This window comes from Diadema setosum, chromosome 11, assembly GCF_964275005.1.
Source record: "Diadema setosum chromosome 11, eeDiaSeto1, whole genome shotgun sequence".
Lineage (NCBI taxonomy): Eukaryota > Metazoa > Echinodermata > Echinoidea > Diadematoida > Diadematidae > Diadema > Diadema setosum.
Genome location: NC_092695.1, coordinates 5,177,175 through 5,199,489, shown reverse-complemented (window position 1 = coordinate 5,199,489; position 22,315 = coordinate 5,177,175). Strand labels below are relative to the sequence as shown.

Below are 22,315 nucleotides of genomic sequence, written 5' to 3'. Positions count from 1 at the left end.
CATCGGAAACCTAGCGGATGAAAGCGGATGGAAGGGGATGACAGCTCCGAAGGGGTTACCGGAGATAATTGCGAAACGGACGCATAGCAGAAAAAGCGGATGCAGAGTGGATGCAGAGCGGATGCAGAGCGGATGCAGAGGAGATGCTTTCGAAATGCTTTATATACGAGATGCATACGCTTACATCCTTTCCATTAACGTGCTATTAACGATGTAAAGACGTTCCACGTACAATATCTTTCCTCCCTCTTTCCGTTTTTAGCTGCAGCGGATGTGAGTTGCGAGGATGCCCAGAGGATGCAGAGAGGATGCAGCGGACGTTTAAGGGATGCCGCACGGACATACAACGTTTGTTGCTCGTATGTCGCGGATTTACATCGTACACAGCGGAAAGTTCATCCGTTCTAAAAGTTTTAAGCAGCTTAAAACTTTTTGCGCGGATGAAATCACAGTGGACGGATGCTCGATGGATAGAGCGGATGAAACACGTATGCGATGGGTACACAGCGGATTCGTAGCGTTTTCCAACGGATGGCAAGATTTTTTGTACGCTTTACATCCCCTTTGCATCCGTAAGTGCAGTGGGACCGGGCCTTTACTGACTGAAACCACCGACTGAACTCTACCCTGAACCACGAATGTGTAGAGCGCCACCTACTGGTCTAGTTTGCCGTTTTTTTTTTTTTTTTTCATTCAGTGCCAAGATCTCGATTAGATGATGGAGTTACAGATTACACCATGAAGCTCCATGATTAGATCTCGCGAACTGAGTAAACCCGCATGTCCAACACCTATCATCTTTCAACACAATAACTGTCATAACTTTTGTTGATAATCGTTACTCGTGATGCCGATATTAAAACAAAAATCAAAAAACAAAGACACGTGAGCACATTGACTGAAAAAAGGTAAACAAGCCTGTCTCTGTGGACTCATTCTAGAGAACCTAGAGAAACTAAATCACCAGTTTGAAAGTGAACACCGTAGTTTTCAATCATATCTGAGCTTATATCCATAACTCACAGACGGTGTGTGCATATTACACATGAAATCAGAACCCTTTCTTCACCCTTGACCCTTCAGATCATATATTCCACTCCAGGTGTAATGGCAGGTACCCACTTTGACAGACCAACATGAGTTTCCATAGTTACCAAACACGCACATCTTGAGTTTTGATTTATGACTGTCGTGCGCATGGGTATGCAACAGTGTAAAGTAGTCCTCCCTACATTTTTTTTTATCTTCGATTTGAGAACAAATGCTTTATTCATCTCTTTGGTATGTCTCCCATGCATGGTATGATTATTTATGATGGAAACGTGGAAAATGGCCAAACATTCGATATTATCGATTTTTCATCAATCATGTTTGTGTCTGCCCATCCATCCATCAGTTGTCAATCAGTCTATCTGTCTATCCCTACCCATCTATCTACATATCTATTTATCTACTTGTCTATCTATCTATCCACCTATCTATCTACCTATCTATATCTCTTTCTATCTATCTATATCTATCTACCTCTATGTATAGCATATATCCACCTATCATTATCTATTAGACATATACGCATTGACATAAAAAGGTGATACACATTAGATTCTGCTAAGTGCTTTGGGCCCCAAAATGTGTAGGAAAGGTGTTTGGAGAGAGATATATGCATACTCGTTTACACAATAATGGCAAAAGAAATGGACGCAGATCTCAAACTAACGAACTGGCGGATGAATAGGCGGAAAGACTGTGCATAAACTCACTAGAGAAGCGCAGGAACTATGGGGAAAGTAATGATTATAGAGACACAGAGGTTCATTTGTTTTCATAACGTTGTATGTATAAGCCATCAAAAAGTTCAGGATGCTGGTCTGCACAATTCCCAGGGTGCCCTTCTAAATCATAATACAAGTCAAATAGATATCACGATACATCAGGGAACAGGAATAATGAACCAAGGAGATGGAAAAATATTGTGTCGCTCGTCATTTTTTTTTTCTCTCTCTCTGGCATCTGGTGCTTGTCGCGATTTATGATCCAATATGTTTGGGAAAAATCCCCATCCATAAATTCCAGCCATGACCCTGTGGCAGTGTATATAACATCCCGGCTTACGGGACGGATTGGGTATTATCTGAGCAAAACTGGCTTGGTATGATGGGCTCTAGCATCCTCGACTCGAGCTTTCATCATCAAAAGTCGCTGTTGAGTAATTTTGATGGGATGCCGGACTCTTGCTAGACTAGATTTTTCTTTGACTGGCGGCAGCCAACTTTTTGGCTGCATGACAACAAAAGTGCGGGAGAAATGATGACTCACGAAAGAGGAACAAGTGCTGAAAGGAGATCGTCTGTACCTGACGTGCATGGCACTTTAAATGACTTATTGACAGGACAGGAATAGCCCTGGATCTAAATCGCACACTCTCACTCAGCTATCTGATTGAGCTTCCCCTTTTTTCATACATTATATCTTTCTTTCTCTGCAGAGGCGGCTAAAAAATCACGTCAGCTTTCCACGGCATGTAAACGACTGGCTGGAAAGTGGTTTTAGTCGGGCTTATACGTCAACAGGCTACCGTCTGCCGAGGGGTTTGCCTCATAAAGTAAGGGGGCAACGCCAGGGATACACACTTCTCAAATCATGTCCGCTGCTGAGCTGCGCCGGATGGCCCAATAAAAAAGATCTGACTCGGGAACACCACATTACACGCCGGAGAGACAGTGTCCACACCATAGATTTCAACGCTTTCCCAATCCATAACTCACTGGTTTTGTTTTTGTTTTTGTTTTTGCTTTTGTTTTCCCCATTGTCAGAAAGTTAACAAACTTTTAATGTGTGTGGGAGAAACGCAATCGATTCTGGCTATCTCTTGGGACAATGATTGAGCCAACGGACTGTATTTGCGGGGACGTTTTGATTGCGGAATATGTAAGCAACTGGATATATAGCGTTTGGAACATGCAAGTTGGACAGTTGGACATTTAATTTAACTCGAAATCACCGATGGCCGGTTGCGAATGAGTGAGCTACTCGAATATCTGTTGAGGAGCCGAATCATTGTCGTCACTACACGCGGGCTTCTGTGGAACTTTTATTCTTAAATTGTGCCCTAATCACTCAAGAAAGATTCCGCACCAGCACTTATTTATGCCCATTTCTTTCTTTGTTTGTGTGAAAGCAACAAATTAACGCGCTTTTTTCCCCTCTAAATGACCGTGGAACTACGAGCAACACCCCATCGGACCATAGAACTTTATCAACCACTTCCAGAGATGGTTTGAAAGTTGTCCAAGTTTCTCATTTTGTCGTTCTTTTTCCTTCATCATAACTCTTTACAGCGAGATCTTTGTAAGCGATCCGAAGTATCAAATCCTTTCGACAGTCCCCTGTTTTTCTGCATTGAGCCCCGTTCTGCGGGACACAATGATAAAATCCCGTAAGGAGTGACTCAACCGGCGACCTATTACAATTCTGATTGTCTCTGATTTATCTTTTGTGTCGTCACTTCAAACTCGTCGCGTTTGTTACATGTGTCTCTGAGGAAATATCAGCAGACGATGGGGGCATTTTCCCGCGTCTTTTGTCCGAAATCGACGGAATGAAGGCCCCAAGACATCGCTTAGGAAGGTATTACTGGATATTTGTACAAGAATCCGTCCTGTTTACTCGCCGCTTGTATTCTTCAGAGAGATTAACGTAAAATACCTGACTCAATGACGATTTAGGTCTTTGCTCGACACGAAAGAAAAAAAAAGTATTCGTTTGTTTATTTTCTAATTGAAGGACCATCTTAAATTTCCCTTATTGAGGGATTACATTCTCCGGAAATATTTAAAAGATGTTGTTCTCCTCGTGGGCGATTATTGCGTTGAGCGGGTTCAATAACCCTGGTGTTTTTTCTTGTTTTGTTTGCAAAGGAGAGTTTTGTATTCAACCAAATTATTGTGCGTGAAAGAGTGTTACGATCGGCGCTCCAATGGCCGAGTTTGGCGGTCGATTTCGTCATGGGGAAAACAACGCGCCGAACGGGAACCCAATTTCGGCAAATTCTCGAGCAGTCTCAAAACTAACAATCGTCTTGGGAAGTAACGGAAATGTTTCTTCGCAGGATGCTGAATACCACACGGAATATACCGAGCATCACACAGCAGAAACTGTGACAGAGTATTCCTCGTCCACTTTTCCCCGCCGGCATGGGGGCGGCAGTCACTCAAGACGGAATAATTTGGGGGACACAGGTGCATACGCCTATGCATTTCGACGAGGAGAGTGTCGACCGGTTCACCCTAATCATATATTAGATGTGGGAGCGTACGGGTCACGTGGCAGCGACTCAGCTGATAGCGGCACTGGCGATCTGGAGTCGTCGTACTCGCGAGTTGAACGCACGACGGAAGTGAGGGTCGCTGTCTCGTCTGCGGATCCGACGGTGCGGTTACGAATTGTGCCCTCATCTCATACACACGCGCGAAACGGTGATAATAATTTGGCGACCGTCACGCACCTCGCTACCACTAGCAGCTCGTTACCAGGATTATACCAAGATTCGAAGAGGTGTGGTAATGAGTCGGAGTTTAAAGACCAAATTCGCGTTCACCGAACTGCTCAACATCATAACGTAGCAACCTATTCTACGGAAGGAGGGGAGCGTGCTGCCTGTGTAGCGAACCGGAGACAAGCTAATGATGATACGGGGATTAGAGCTCAAGGTGTGTACAGCGGCGGGGTTTTCGTGAAACCTAGATCGGAGTGCTTTGTTTTAAAGACAGCTCGTCAATTTGACAATAACGGTGGAAGCACGTCTGTGAAAAGGACTGCCCCTTCGACAACGGGATCGTGTAATGATGGTGATCGTGGAGGATTTATACCACAGGCGGAGTATCGGGACAGTGGATCGTCAATAGAGCGGAATAATTACACGCTCGATGGACACAAATTGAAGCCATACACCAGTGCCGCAGCGAGTGGACATACAAGCAAAAGGCCGAACGTTCACCAAATAGTGCAGCAGCTTGAACACGAAACATCAAGCGCCGAATCGAATAGAAATAGAAGTCGCAGTTTCAGCGTCGCTCGTCAATCTGTAAGTGGTCGCAACATTGACTTCAGTGACTTGGCGGCCGATAGTAAACGTGGTAGGAATAACAGGAGCACGTTGGAAGACCCGCAGTCGCAGCAGTCATTAACATTATCCAATGCCGGAGCCTGGGGCGGCCGTTATCGGGACAGCTTGGATGCCATGCATAGCTCTCGCGCGCCCAGCTGTGAGGGGCAGCGCACCGCTGGTTTAGACATGTCAACTCCAACATTTTCAGCGTCGAGCGACCCCGAAGTAGCATCTGGTGAGAGAAACTATACTGCTACCAGCATATATCTATCCAGCAACCAGGTAAGGGAGAGCAACCCTCAGTGTGGCAGTCTGTATGTGCGAGATGGGAATCAGTCTTCTGTTAGTGCACCCGTCACGCCATCTTCCGAGGCTGATTTTGATTTGCCAATAGATGAACGGTTTGATAAACAATCTCTCGCTGAGTTGGCCTCTAAGGACCATTCACAACGGTTCAGGGCAGAGACTGAGAGGCAACGGAAGCCAGGAGGGATTTTTCCCAGCCCCTTTCATGGTAGCAATGAACCCAGAGATTATGCTCATGTCGGAATGCACCAAGATACTTCTCATGCGTCACATGCACACAGAACGAGAGTGCTTAGTCCCAGTCGAACGGCAGAAGTAGAAACGGGGAGTAAGCCTCTTACCTCTCCCTCCACCAAAGCATTGAGCGGTGCTAAGACCTCCCCCACTCGACAGCTCAAGCCGCTAGCCGTGCAAAAAGTCTCGAAGAGATCTCTGCAGACCTTTGACAATTTGAGTCCGATCAGTTCGCGCTCGACCAGTCGCCGTTCTAGTGTATCCAGCCAGAGCGGAAATGATTCAAAGGACCTCCAGAGTTTGGCGAAAAACCTCAGTGATGCAGTGAGCAGACGACGGGCTGAAGGACAGGTCTTCACAACACAAAGTGCACAGTTGTTGAGTCATGAGTTGCACAGTGGTCATGTTGCACACCAGGGAGAAGCTATGAATGCAGATAATACCAGAGCAAGTGGCTTGAATCCGCCACACGCCACTTCGAGTGACCAAACCATTCATAGTGGAAGCTCGCTCAAAACACCTTTAAGCCCCGCAGAGACCAGCACTAGTCAAAACATGAGTGGACCGGAGACAGTGACTATAAGAAAGGATTACAGCAGTTTGCGGGTTCCGAGACCGAATGTACTTGTACCTTCTGGATCGACAGTGCGCACGTCTCGTTGGGTGTCAAATCCTGAGAAGCCATCAGAGAAGGCAGTCAGCGCGCCAACATCGCCAGATCGATCCAGGCTGCATGATCTCACTGCGAAACTGAACAGAGATTTGCCCCCAAAGAGCCCAGAGCCGACGGTACTCCAACACACGCGGCAAGATTCGGGTCTCTGCTCACCGGACGAGGAAGACCAGGGATGTATCATGGAATTAGATCACGAAAAGGAGCCGGAGACCCAATCGCTGCCGCGGAGCTTCAGTCGGAAGAAAGGCATCAACCTCCCGGAAGTTCCCAAGATTTTAGCCAAATTTAATCGTGACGACGCCTTCGCTCAAGAAGTGGGATCTCCTACGAGCATTGACAAGTTTCACTTGAAGGCTCACTTGAAGCCTCTGCGGCCAAAGCAGAAGGCTAGCTTGAGTGAAGATGAGGAAAGTTTTACTGAGAGAGATGAGGAGATGGATATTGAACAAATGAAGAGGAGGAGAAAGAAGAACTCAGCTTCGGGACACACCTTCCCAGAGCACCAAGGTGGTGGCTTGGAAGGGAATGGTAGGTCACGTAGTGACCCTACGCAGGAGCGAAAGCGCGTCGGGGCAGACATCATTGACAATAATGGCTCAATGGATGCCGACCTCTTTTCTTCCCTTCGTTCGGACGAACCTATGCTGCCACCACTGATGGACAGTAGTGAGATTAACATCAGTGCTGAGAGTACTCTGTCACTTTCAAGTAACGCTACTTCAATCAGTGATGCCACCGCTGATGCCATGTACATCAATGTGTGCAAAGATGTTACCAAGGCAACCGATGTCATCATCAATGCATCTGTTGAAAATGCAGAAAAGAATGGAAAAACAATGAAGAAGACAAAGTCACTTACTTGGCCGAATGGAGATAAAACCTCTAATGAGCTCAGTCAGTATGCACAGGGCATCCAAGAATCGACGAGTGCTCCTATTGTTTCTGAACGCCAAGAAGAGGTGATGAAAGTGCGAGAAGTGGCGCGACAAAATGCTTCTGGATGTGATGCGCAGGGCAGATCCCAGTCGGAGGACATCCTCGGAGATAAGGAGTCTGGTAAACGTTTAGGTCTCACTGCGACCTCACCTCACCATGCCAAATACCAATCGGGACGCGGTGGTGCTAACGGGAAGCGCCACGGAAGTCTCTCGGATCCTACTTCGGATGTACAAGCCATCAAACACGAGCGAGCGGCCAGCGAACCGGCGACCATGCCGCTGGTACCCCAGAATGCGCCGAGTGCTGAAAAGCTGCCGGAGACATTTGAGAGGACAAAAAGTGTTGGAGAGCAACAAAAGCCGGCGCCGCGGCGACGCCAGCCGATTCTGCCCGACCAACATTTCCTCAGACCGCAAAATCTGAACATGCAAATGTCGGAATCTACTCCTAATTTATCGAAACACAAGTCTCCAGATTCGCCCTCGCTTTCTCCCGGACCCAAACCAGGATCTTGTGCTACCCTCCCCCGTGCCACAGCAGACAAGAAAGGCGGAGAATTATCACCAGCATCAAGGAGGAGACAGAAACAGCAGGTAAGAGCTGCTTTAAAATGTCACAAAAAATTTATTTCATACTTCAAAATGATTGAGATGTGTATCACATGTTGTCGTACATTTAAATTATGTACAGTCTCTCTGCTTTGGTTTTGTAATGGTTTTCGTTGTGTAATATGTGGTCTCACAATGGAAAGGTACCAAGGTTATCATTCCTGCGTGGTAAACAACAAAACTTTGTATGAACATTTCAAAGTATTATAAGACATAATATATGATCCTGTGAAATGATTGTATTCTCATACATGCATCTTCCAAGCCAGCAGTACCCCTGTGACATTTCCTCTATATAGCAGAGTGAATGGAGGGAGAGATAAACTACAGGGGTATTGATAAGTTTGGTTTGTGAGTGATAAATGCAGAAATTCGTACCTGATTGTACCTGATGAGATGATTATTGAAGAGAGATGAAACTTCAGGGAGCAGAGGTATAAAATTGACCACTGCCAGCCAGTATCATGCAAAAAGAAGAGAGTTCATCACAAAAGGAATCTTTTCTACTGTCATCGAGCATGTCTGGCTGCACGCCAGAGTTCAACAAAGTTCAAAATGGTAGCACTGATGTACCACACCGTCATAGCCAAGTGGCGGAAATCTCATAGGAAGTTTGGCTGGGCTGTGTGATTTGTAGCAGGGCTCATGAATGGAAAAAGGTGAGTGTGAGAGAAAGATACTCTGTAGAATGAGAGAGAGAGGGAAAAGAGAAAGGGTACAATTGTTCTGCGATATTTAGAGCCAGTAGATGTGTGTGTGCGTGTGTTTATTTGTATGTCCATATATATTATATCTTCATCTATTTCTATGCATTCATTTTATATCTCCTCAAAGCAACAATAGAAAGATTTTTGCTTTTGACTTTTGTGTCCCTGCATATTATGTTAGATGGGTGATGAATATTTTTTTTTTTATTGAAAAACACATTAACTTTTTTTACACTTTTAGTGTGATGGTATAAGTGATTATAAGTCTTTCACAGTAATCTTTTCCATTTTTTATCAAAGTTAAACTGTTTCTCAAGGTGAAAGTTTAGATGCAAAATTGCATCCTGCCATGAAATAAAAAAAACAATATTAACCATGAAAATAACCAGAAAGATGAGTACCGGTACTATTAATGCTGTTTCTTTGTACATATATGCCTTCTGCACTGTGTGCAACAGAAATGTTGAAAAGATTCAATGAAAAACTCAATGTTGATTTGAATTATCAGCATAATTAAGACATTCTCAGGGAAAATTGTCATGTTGATAATCCTATTAAATACCTTTTAAAAGATTGATGCATTTTAATAGTCAGTGATCTTGGACAAGGTTGACAATCTCACTTGTCATTGTCTCCATATAATTAAATTAATATAAAAAATGGAATTCATGTATTCAACAAATATGAATCAAAATTCAGGGAAATCCTAGTATTGCTAATATTTATGCCTAAAGTTATCCTGCTATACAAAACTGTATAGATGCGAATTTTTGTAACAGAGAGAGAAAGAGGGAGGGGGGGGGGGGGGGAGGGAGAAAGAGAGGGAGAGGGAGAGAGAAAGTGGTCTTTCTTTCTGGAGGAATTTGTCTCACAACACAAGAGGAGGGGCAGGAAATTGACTGTCATTTCTGATGAGCGTACCATGTGAACGGCACGCTTACGAACTTGATTGTGGAGGGGATCGCGATGTCAGAGGCAGTCCGCATAGTTGTCATCTAGCAGGGCCCCACATGGTGGAGAGAAGATGGACTCGAGACAAGAGTGGAGAAAGGAGATTTGAGTTTTCCTAGCTGTCGTCCTGAATTGTTTGCCACGGTGTGCTTGTGTGTGTGTGTGTGTGTGGGTAGATGCCTTGAGATGCAGATGATGTCTAGAGAATGCGGAACTGCGGTGAATTTTGTATTCCCTCGTATGTGAAATCGGAGAAACATGCAACTTTGGAAGAGCAGACACATGACATGTGTAGCCAATGGGCACTGCATGCTAGTATGATGGTATCTACTTGGAGGTATTGGATATGTGATAGATGAAATTTGAAAAGAAATATATAAGACTCAGTTGAGGAGCATGTAGATAGGGAGAGACAGACAAATTGGCATAGAAAAGGCAAACATGTTTGTGTGAGTATGTAAGTAGAGATATGTTTTGTGACAAAAAATTCCCACATTCCTGGCAGAAATTGTTCCCGCAATGTCTTTAGAAGTTTATATGCCACCCACTGTTATTTATTCGCTAACATGATTTATAATTTGTTGAAAGAAGGAGGATCAATGTGTTTCATTTTGACAATTCATTCCACTTTGTGTGTGTGTGTGTGTGTGTGTAATGTAGTTGGGGAATTATACTGAAACCTATGGAGTAAAATATAGTATTGCAAATATACATATACCATGTTACATATATTTCTTAAACCTATATCTAAGATTTTTGTGAAAGGTTATCATAGATTTCTTTTTTCTGTCAATCTGTCAAATATATTTCTGTAAATTCTCACCAACGATATTGCTGTGAGCCCATGACAAAGAATATTTACCCAAATGGCATAGCTGAATAGTCAGTACTTTAATAGGGCGGTGATGTTATGCAATGCCATTCATCAGTGCAGACAGTTATTTACAGAATCGTCAGGTTTAATGTTGTGAATCGGACCGTGGAAATAACAGGAAGAAGAGCCTGTAGGCCTACTCATTTTATTTATTTTTTGTGTGTGTATGTGTCTCTCACAAACTGGTCAGAGACCCATTGTTAATGATACACTGTACATCTTCTTTCGATGAAGTTCAGGCTACTTTGTGTATCAGTGTACATGGAAGAAAGCAGATGAAGAAATGAGAAACTTGCGAGATTTGAACAAATTGTGCTGACTCTCATCAAGGAGGTGGAAGCACTTCTACCCCCTGCTCTCATATTGAGATGAGCACCAACAGTGCCGACACAGATGCAGATATCTGGGACTTGTCTAGTCGTATTTGATTTATAAATGCTACTCGGATATCAGAAGTTACTTCATCCAAATTTATGTACGCCAACAGTTTTCTTGTTTCAAATGACTTTTTTTATATTTTTTTTTTTACACTGGCATTGATGCCATGATCATACACAATATACCATTATACAATAGTACAATTATGCAAAAGTTAATGAATAGTTTTCAGAAAATGTTTAGAAGAAAAAGTGAACTCGCATCATGACACACTCGTACCTACAGCTGCAGTTCCCTTTGTATTGGTTTCTTGGAAAATCAGTGACACATGACAAGGAGAAAGAAGAATGAAAAATGCAACTTTTTTGTTATTGCTTTTGTAGAGTTATGGTGACTCAGTCACTATAAGCCACCCCCTCCATCCCCGTTAAATCCACAACCAGCTCCTTTACTCATCTATGATAGGACACTACTGTGCTTGATAGCGGTGGCTACACTCCCTACACGTTTGACCTTTGTTCTCCTCCCGAATGTTTCTCCAAAGCTCGGCAGCAGAGCGTGACTCCAGCCTTTCATCCAACAAGTGGGATAAATAAGTACCGAAGGGTTTTCTTTCTCGGGGGCCCTGATACAAAGGAGGGAGAAATAGCAGATAAATCTTCCAACCACTCCGTGGCAGTGCAAAGTGCACCTACACCCTTGCAGGATTGCTTTGTCCAGTGGAATCAGATTTGTATTTTACACCATATATGTGCACAAGTAGGTACTGCTGGCACTTGCTCAAGAAAACACTTCACTTTGAATGCAGTTGAACATTTCATATAAATGTTTACAGTGAGTTAGTGGTGGGCCAGTCATTGTTAAGGGTGGAAATTTAATATTGTTCTAGATCATTTAGGGTCTATTTTTTCTTCAATCTTTTCTGTCAGTCATACTTTACTCCAAACTGAACTTAACTGTCTGCTCACCCATGCATTCCAAGTTTATACAAAATTACAGAACTTCCTGAAAGCCTTTCTTGCTAAACTACAACTATCATGGAAATCGGTATGTGGGACTAAGATGTACTGGTGCACTAGAATATACACAGACTCCCTATTTCCTTATGCAGGATGTTTGCCTCAATGATACTTTCGTTTTGAAATTGTAGTGTAAATCCATCTTAACTTTTTCTTTCTTGTGAGAGAATGTCTGTGCATATGCATATTTATATCAGTAGCTTTTTTTTTGTGAGTGCCTATTCCCCATGTGTCATGCTCAGTGTGAGATACATCAGTAATTCGTTCTAACTATTCATATAGTGATAAATCACAGGATTTGTTGTTTTTAAGTTACCTATGCAGTGTGTTTGCTTTGTTTTACTCATGTGACTCTATGTTTCCTGAGTGGCTCAATACATTGTGAACATTTACAAAGACTTCACAAAATACTCTCTCTGCATGTTGTGATGTATATATAACATGTACAGCTAAGACAAAAATTATGTTTTCAGTGAAGGCAAAATATTAGAGGATAAAAATGTCACATTGTGAAATATGTATGTATCATAGACCGCAAATACCCCTCGCATGCTGTAGAACACAGCCTTTCTTGTGTTATTATTCTTCTTTCAAAGAATGCAGTACATTTGGCAAGATTTCTTTAGTTTCGTCAGTCTACTTGCTTGTGACTGGACCACTAAATCACTTACTGTATGGGGATTTGTATTTAATGCATAATCAATCATTCAGTACTGAAGTTTAGGTAGCTTTAACTCAAAATTTACTTGGTTATCAAAACTTTTACAGGGACATTGTGGTCTAGAAGAGAGAAAAAGAAAGGAGACCCCCCCCCCCCCGAAAACACTTCACATATCCCCAGTGGCTCCACTTTTGTTATGTCTGTGCCCCGACAGCATGAAATGAAGCCATGCAAATGTGCGTGTGGTGCCAGAGTTAATTTGGGCTGAATACTACCTGCAGGATGGTCAGGGAGCCGCAGTTGGAAATTACAGTTGACCCAAACGGATGGAGTCGTCATGCGCGACAGATTTAAAGGCACAATTTGATCATCACCCGTGGGAGGAGTGGAATTTTATTGATTTATAAAGTGCACCAGATTTCTTTTTGTGCATAGGTGAACCAATATATTTTCATTTCAATTCAGAACAAGAAAAAAAAAAATGCCGGCTAGTAAATGAAGAAAACAACAACAACAAGAAGCTTAGAAAAAGTGGTAGTTTTTGTGTTTATGTGCATTATAACTTCTATGCCGATATACATTTGTAGCTTGGCATTTTTTGTCTGTTTTATCTGTTGTTTCAACTGCGTTTGTTTCTTTTTGATAAAAGAGCACCACGCTGGTGTGGAAAAGACTGTGGATCTTCGTTAGAAGGTCCTGGGATCAAGTTCCACTGGTGCTGTTCATTCATACGTGGACAAGATGCCATGTATTTTGCCAGCTATGTCCCTCATAACCCAGATGTGTCAATAGATATCCGGAATTGTATTATTGCTATTGTTGTTATAAATTGTTATTATTATCATTATTAATTTTATTGTCATTATTATCATTATCATCATCATCATTCTTATCCTTACTCTTATTATTCTGGAATCCCTTTTTAGAAACATTCACAGTAGTGTGTCATTTACAGAGATCCATATAGTATTAACCCGTTGAAGAGGAGTCCAGAGTAAAGGCCCTACTTGGGCTGGGGTCATGGGTGTTGAAGCAAAATCAGCTCATCTTCAACAGGTTAAGTTGGATGCCCATGTACCACCCATAAATGTCAGAGCAACCCCAACTGCTATATTCATGTCCTTTGCATTCAGATATGCTTCTTCCTTGAATAGAGAATAGTTTTGTATATTTTGCTGTCAACACCATGCATAACATGCAAAAGTTATGAAGGTTGAAGTTATTTCTTTCTGCTCGCAATGATAGGAAATAGGATTGGTGGAAGCATGGATACCAAATTCTCCAAGATATGTAGGGATTTAAAAAAAAAATCAAAAAAGGAAAGTCTATCACTTTCTGACTGCTCAGAGTTTGCAGATGTATACCATGACGACATGAAACCTATGCTGAAACAAGTGAAAGAGAAGCTCATGGTAATGGTATAGCATTCTTTGTATGAAAACCCACACTTACAAACATGTTACTGTACTTGTTTTTATTACGATCTAACATGAAGCATGACAAATGTCCCCATCTTTTATTTTCCTGGGAATTTACTGGGGATGGCCCGTGATGTGTGATGCTATTATTATGTAAATTGTTTGATACCATTAACACAACTGCACTCTGTGCTTTAAAATCACCACCCCTCTGGGTGTAATTACATTTGCTTGCAAATGTTAATAGACAGTTATGTGTTTTGAGACTGAGGCCCCTCGGAACAAGGCTTCATCGTGACGTCAACAAGGTACCGTCGAAAAGTTTGGCTTCAAAACATCAAAGTGTTTCACCTGGCATTTTAAACCTCCCATATGAAGCACGAATGTTTGCACTGGTACGGCTTCCGACATTCCCAGTGTCGTATTTGTTGCTGGCATGTGTACATTTAAGCACGCAAATGCCAGGGAGACAAAAAACAAATTTCGGAGGTGGGGGGGGGGGGGGGGAATGAGAGATGCAAGGGAGAAAAAAAAGAATAGAAAATTGTCGGCCTTTAAACATTGATGTGAATATTTCCTTCCTCCATCCTCCTTGAATGCAGAAGGACGGTAATCCTCAGGTAGACAATTGACTTTGATCAGAAAAGTTGTGACAACGAAAACAGAGGCAATGTGGCCGGGTGATTGTAATCGATCACAAAGAAGATTTGGTCCCTCCCAATATGGGGCGTCCTTCCGCTTGTGTTAGCCTTGCGTGACAAAGGAGAGAGCTAAATCCTGCTGCGCCAGAGTCTGAAGTCACATTCCAGAGTCTTATATTTTCATGTTGTTGTTCTTCCTCTCCTCAATGGAGCACACCACCGTTATGTAGAGAAGCGAATGAGTTCATATGTTGTGAATGACGTCTAAAAGACTTGATGCCTAGCTACAAACTGTAAATCGAAATTCACATTGAATCACAGACCCCTGCTTCTGATGCTGGGAGCCCCCACCCCCCATTATATAGCAACAGAATTTGTCTTGGCCAATTTGTCTTGATGGTTTAATGTTCATAACCTTGTTATTGACATAAATCAACCTCAGCGCCCAAATCACCTGCAGGTTTTATAACTCTATTTGTATGTAAGCTCAATCCAGCACAGCCACTTTGAAAGAGAGAGAGAAAAAAAAATCCACAAGGACTATGAGTATGAATAGGAGCTTTGAAGACTGATGCTGTAATTATGGTCATTCTTTTTATTAGTCAGTAAAACTGGAACTTTTGAGGAGATACATATATCTCTTACTGCACTGCCAATTCTATTCTACTACAGTAATATCCTAAGAATATTGCTTAAAATCTCTGCCTGGCCAAAATGTTGGGAATATTGACTTTGAATATCAGTGAGTGAGAGTGCTAGGCATACAGTTTGGTAGTGGCTCCAATAGAGAAACCCTCGTTTATTGTTGCCATTATATGCCTTTCAGAAAGTAACCCTGTGAAGTTCTGCTTGTGTGACCATCAGCGCACTGGCTGCAGGTGTTTGCACACACTGTGCAGGCTTGAGTGTTGTATACAATAGTACACCTGCACTGTTACATATGTGTGCTTTGGTGTGCTCTGTGCAGATTCACAATGCATTCGAGATTGTATGTGTTGCACACTATTGATAACACAGAACAAATGGAGTTGGGTTTGTCAACAATTGGCATGCGGCATGTATAGTTCTGCACGAAAAGACTTTGGGTTGTGTGTGTTGTCAACAACTGGTAGCTTGTCCATGTTGTTCGTCAGTTGTGTATTACACCATGGAGCTCCATGATTACACCATATATTATGTCTTCTTTCTGTGTGTGTGTGTGTGTTTGCGTGTGTTGTGTGTGTGTGTGTGTGTGTAAGTGTGTGGCGAGTATGAGTGTGTAAGGGCTAGAAGGGTAAAAGCGTGACAGTAAACACAGATGCTAAGGGATGGGCTTACTTCGGGGAGCTTGACAGTTTGAGAATTTAACTCCGGCAGACTGGGATAAAGAATAGATCTAATGAATCAGAAATAGTTACTGTCTGCCCGCTCTGTTCCTTTTGTCCTGTCACGGAGGCGATTGGCCGCGAGGTGCAAGATTTTGTCATTGTGCTTTGTGGTTGGGGGCGAGTTTGTCTGTCTCCCGTATCGCCGCACAAGTGTTTTGATAACATTCATAGGTATTGCGTATGGGCGAGTAAACGATATGATTTGACGCATTGCGAATACAAAAGAATCGGGAGTCAATGTTATTGTTCGCCTTACAATTGGACCACAATCTTGAATTTAGCGAGTTTGTTTGACTGGTTGGAGGAAAGAAAAAAGGCCCCAAGCCCCATGGGCCTGTCTTGACGATATTGAGTTCTATTTATGTTACAGTTAGCTGGGGAGAAAGCTTTTTACAAGCCTTTGACAGATACCTGGCTTATCGTTAAACGAAATGAGAAAGATATTCCTTTCAACATATCCAACAGCCAATTCAATCTTAGTCAGTGTGATTGCAATCTTTAGCAACACCCACAGCAATAATGTATTCCCTGGAATTGTGGAATGAAAAAGCAAAAAAAAAAAAAAATTCTAGTAATGATGCTACACCTCAGTAAGAGCTGACACAAAAATTAACACATTTCATATTAATAAAAATGGAGATAAACATAATAGTGAAAGTAGATAATAGTGACAAAATTTTGTTTTCCTTCCAAGAATTTGTTGCAAAATATGAGAAAAAATTACTATATCTGAGCTAAAGTCATGAAGTTGGTATCTACATCATTATAGATATAGAGTTGATGCACTGATGGAGTGAAATTAAAAAGATGTTATCAGCTCATGATGAGAAATAAACTTGACTGGAATTTGCATTTCATTTAATGAAAGAGGAGATGCTATAACTTCCAGCTGTTTTTACATTTATTCAAATTAGTCTAGAAGTCAAGACTAAGTGCCATGGCTAAAGATAGAAACTAACAACATTGGGGAACTATTCTGACCCCCTCTTAATCCCCTGATCTGTTAATCAGTATCACTAAACACCAATTAACCCCATGCCACAGCTGAGCACACACATCAATATCAGTGCCTGGGGCCTATCTAAGGATGATCCCTTTGTAAGTTGATGTATCGGAATAAGCTGGTAGCAAACATCCATCATTATCGCTCAAATGGTCGCTGAATAGATCAGATTTATTGTCAAGAAAAAGAGAATATGATTCTGTTTTGATTTCAATTGATTTTGCAATGCTATTCATTGTATCAAAATTGTATTCATTTTAATTTGTTTGCCTACATTTCCCAATATTGTCAATCTTTCAAATTCATGATTTTCTTCCGTCGAGATGTTTTTTCATTGCAACTGATTGACAAATTGCCCTACATCGACGTAAATAAGCACTGAATTGATCAGTGTTTTAGTAGTAGCCATGATAAAAAAATCATGGGCGTACATACTCGAGCAGGATTCGAACCTAGGGCAATTTGTCAATCAGTTGCAATGAAAAAACATCTCGACGGAAGAAAATCATGAATTTGAATAACAAAGCAGTACCCGCTGCATGCTATAAGGATTAGAACCAACACTTGCTTTCGGGCGAAAGCTCGGTGGTCTAGTGGAGATGACGCCTGTCCGGTGATCAGGAGGTCGTAGGTTCAAATCCTGCTCGAGTATGTACGCCCATGATTTTTTTATCATGGCTACTACTAAAACACTGATCAATTCAGTGCTTATTTACGTCGATGTAGGGCAATTTGTCAATCAGTTGCAATTGTCAATCTTATTCTTTAGGGGAGATAAATTATATACATACGTATGAAACATAATAACCATACATGTAGAGTATATGCTATTATTCAGTTCAAGTAAACAGTGGGCTAGCTGTAATTACTAGACTCCAGCATTGTGCATTATATGAAGAGTTTGTTTGCAAAAACCGATAAGTCCGTTTTTTAAGATTTTGAAGTACGGTCTCTGTCATAAAGTACAAAATAATACTGTTTAAATGATATATTGGTCACTACATATAAAGGTAAATTTTTGAAGTTATGGTCAAAAGAAGCAAAAAATTTCTTATTATTCTCTTTATTTTTCTTGACCTTTAATCGCAAATATCTCCATTTGACAAATATGGACTTATCGGTTTTTGCAAACAAACTCTTCATATGCTTGAAAGCAGCTGATTGTCATTTCTGAATTTGACTCGCACTAAAAAACAGAAATATGTTTTCATGACACTGTAATGAGATTATGGTTAAAGATCAAAAGCTGACTTTTATTGTTATTGCTCCAAATACTTATCATTCATAATCTCATGTATTCCTGTCTTGTAAAAGGACAATGTAACAAAACATTCATTCATCAATGTGTTAAAAATGTCAGTGTGATGAGAAATGGAATCACAAGGCTTGTCATGCAGTTTCTCTGAGAGAGGTAAAATATGAAGAGACCATCCCAGGGATCCAGGATGCATTGCCTATCAACATTGTATCTTCATCTGTGGGATGATGGTGATAATGATGATGATGATGATGATAATGATGATGATGATGATAGTCGTCCTCCTCTTTCTCTGTCCCCTCATCACCACTGCCATGATGTCCATCACCATCATTGTTGAAGGCATCACAACTCTCACCCCGTCATCTGATATCTCATGAATCAGTCTCATCTTTTCTCTTGGCGTCCAGAAGAGCCTCATAGTCGCTCCCTGTGTGAATCATAAATTTCATTCGATTTCTGTTGCCATGGTGTCATATCAAATCCATCGTTTTCCCAGACTCTTTTATAGCGATTTTTATGCATCCCACAGTTTGTGATGCATGCATGGACTGCATCAGTATGTTAGTATTCATCACCACGATTGTAATCCACCATCTATGACCATTTCTTGTCATACCAGTCCTGTGAGTACATAAATGTCCCATCCCCAGTTACTTCACTGCCACATCGACGTGAATGCCATTTTAAAAAGGGACCATCCAACCAGTCGAAATCTTAGCCGCACTATCGTCTGTCACTGCATTCATTTCAACATTCTTTTGGAAGGGTTTCGTTTCTTTTCTGCAAACCGTCACTTCGTGCCATGTTTATTCAGAGGTTGTGCATTTTACATGACTGTCATCTAGACTTGGTTTAGTTTTTCTGTTTTTTTTTCCTAGAGTTTTTTTTTTTCTCAGTCCCACCTTCTTTTTTTTCTGACATATATTCTTCATCACAGCAGTGATGTAACGATGGATAAATGTTGTTGCAGCGCCGCTCCCTGCCGGAGTAATTCTGTAATCAAGAGGCCCTTAATTCGGCTCTTGACGTCACTCAGCTCGGCTCGTCGGAAGATGAGCTTCACGGCAAAATCAGGCAGCTAACATTCATCCATCTGCCACCAAATTATATGAAAGAGAGATAGAGAAAGAGATAGAGATAGATTGATAGAGAGGGAGATAGATAGGTATATAGATAGCAATAGATAGAGAGATAGAGAGAGATAGAGAGAGATAGAGAGAGAAAGGTGAGGGGAAGTGAGAGAAGGAGAGGAGATATATATATATATATATAAAATAGCATACATACTTATGATACAGGCCGGCAGTGCATGACAGAAGTTATAGTGCACGTAAAATATAACGATTGCCAACGATAACCCACTATCGATTTGATATCGGTTTTTGCTCCCTCATTTCAATCATCAAGTACTGAATCCCGCACCTTATCGACGCGATTGCGCAACAATCACGATACCTTTTTTCGATACTATCGTTATTATCGAAGTTTGATCCATCGCCGCCAGCAACTATGTAGTACTGTCAATGGGGGACTCGACTAGTTCGGCGGTAGATTTAAACATGGATGCTGAAAACAACAGGTTTGCTACTCTAACAGAGACTGATCTAAGCGACATCTTGGACAATAAGGACGCAAAGAAAACTAAAGATGTCATAAAATACGCGCTTCGAATTTTGGAATCGTACTGCTCGGAAAAAGGAATCAGCCTGACGGATGTTGAAAGCAAGTCAGCCCAAGACTTGTGCCGCTTTCTGCGTACATTTTACGCGGAGGTGCGTAGGGGAAATGGGGAACTATACGCTAAGCGCTCTCTGATCACACTTCGTTATGGTCTTCAGCGACACTTTCAACAAACGCTTGACGTAAACATTTGTAGCGATGGTGACTTCAAAGGTGCAAATGATATGTTTAAAGCTGTGCTACACAAAGTGAAAGAGGCTGGGAAAGGATCCGTACGGCATAAGGACCCTATCACCGACGAAGATATGTCAAAAATCAAATCTTCACCTGCCGTCTCACCTACGACACCAAGGGGTCTCCAGAATAAGGTTTTCTTAGATCTAATGTTGCATTTCTGCAACAGGGGAAGAGAAAATCTCCGCAACATGAACAAGGGAGATTTTGCTGTCACAACTGACTCTTCGAATCAAAGGTATGTGTATCTGGCTAGAGACATGAAAACCAAGAATCACCGTGGGGAAGGGCTTGATGACGAGCAAAGTCAACAAGGTCGTATGTATGAGACCCATAAGGATGACTGCCCCGTTGAATCTTTCGTGAAATATGTCTCACACCTACATCCACACTGTGATGCATTGTGGCAACGACCAAAAGCAACCACAAGGCCTGGCCATCCATGGTACGACAATTCTCCCGTAGGTGTGAATACTCTTGCGAACAAAATGTCGTCGATTACTGCTGAAGCGCATTGTTCTAAAGTATATACCAACCACTGCCTTCGGGCAACTTCAATTCACAAACTCGATAATGCTGGATTCGAAGCACGCCATATAATGGCAATCTCCGGGCACAAATCTGAGACAAGCATAAAGCATTATTCTCGAGTTGAGGAAGAGCAAAAGCGACGAATGAGTTTGACCATTTCTCGGGTCCAGTCGACGCCTACAATGCCTGCCACAAGCACGTGCTTGAATCCGGTTGCGCCTAGACCTGGTCCTACTCCTACTACTACTAACGTTAGCTCTGTCGCTCGCAGATCTAGGCCTACATCTAGTCCTAACGTTACGGCTGGACTCGCGTCACCCCACACTTCTCCTATCAACATCAGTTCCAACATAAGTAGATCTACTCACCAGCAACTTCATTTTCATGGATGCAAAGTCAAAATTTATTATCAGAAGTAAACGAACAAACTCAATGACGATGTGATGGGCATGGTCTCATGTTATAGGCCTAGAACTATGCCATTATGGAATTTCACGTTTGGATCTTGTGTTCGGTGTTCCAGAGCGTTAATTACGTGTTAACTGTTGACTGTTAAGAGTTTCTACTGTTACTTCCGGATTTTGTCTACACAGCTTGAAAGAAACTGGTATTGGTAAGTGATCTGGACTTCCCTATTTCTACCTATTTTTGTAATTCACCTGGGTATGTATGCTATTTTATATAACACATAGTGCATGAGTTCTTCTTGCACTATAACAATACAAGCACCTCCAAATTCTGAATTTGCCCTCAGGCAGTTATATTCAATTCGGCCTGCGGCCTCATTGAATATAACTGGCCTTCGGGACAAATTCAGAATTTGTCGGTGCTTATATATTGTTATAGTGCATTCAGCCTCATGCACTATATATATAATATATATATATATATATATATATATATATATATATATATAGAATATGATAAGAGTGGAGAAAGTTTGTGAGAGAGGGTGAGAGCTGGACAATATTGAAAGGAAAATATAGGCCTAATGTAATGGTTTGCTCTGATAGGGTGTGCAGTTTTTTTTTTTTTAACCCAAGATTCCCATCAAATTTTGTTGATTTATTCTTCATGTGGGTTGCGAGTGACATGTAGCAGGCTTGTGTTATATTTTCCAATTTTATGTCCCTCTACCTAGGGGGGTGGGGAGTAGACATTTCAGAGAGATATATGAAATATAGAATATATGGTAAGAGAGAAAGAGGGATATAACCCTGTTATACATTGCATGCCTACATTGTTATGTGTAGGCCTATATGTTTTGTTTCTTCTCCTGCACAAACATATGCCATTGTGCCTGTGTGATGTTCCTGGCATTTATAATAGGAACAATACCTTTATAAGTGTTATGCAAATTATTCACTCATATCTCAAAACCAAATCTAGTGGTCTCAGTTTCCATTGATTTGTGTACTTGTAGATTTCATCTATGTTTGTAGTTGAAGCTCTTTTGCTTTTGATGGATTGGAAAGCATTTCTTCTAGCCAGACATTTGCTAGTGTAGATTTCATGGAGGTAGATTTCATTCATGTCTACAATGCAAAGCAGTCTACCATGCCATCGCCTTGGGGAGCAGAGTGAGATATTACATTATATGAACCTGCCAGACTGTATGTGTGTCATTTATTACACAGGGGCTGCAGGTGCTGGTCCCTGTACACTTGCCTCCTCAAATCCTCATTTCTCTGTGTACCAAGGTCTCGCTTAAAGGGGCTGT

At 41.7% G+C, this 22,315-nt stretch overlaps 2 protein-coding genes across 2 annotated transcripts in view; both read left to right on the top strand.

The window, feature by feature from the left end:
• The first annotated feature begins 4,402 nt into the window (after nucleotides 1-4,402).
• LOC140234717 (rho guanine nucleotide exchange factor 17-like) overlaps nucleotides 4,403-22,315 on the top strand; it is a 243,320-nt gene continuing 225,407 nt past the window's right edge. The window contains exon 1 of the mRNA XM_072314751.1: nucleotides 4,403-7,855. Within this exon, the coding sequence (XP_072170852.1) occupies nucleotides 5,240-7,855 (2,616 nt within the window). The 5' untranslated portion in view covers nucleotides 4,403-5,239. The remainder of the gene's footprint in view (nucleotides 7,856-22,315) is intronic.
• On the top strand, nucleotides 19,710-21,014 carry LOC140234622 (uncharacterized). Its single transcript, XM_072314649.1, has one exon. It carries the CDS (start codon nucleotides 19,710-19,712, stop codon nucleotides 21,012-21,014), a length of 1,305 nt encoding a protein of 434 aa, XP_072170750.1.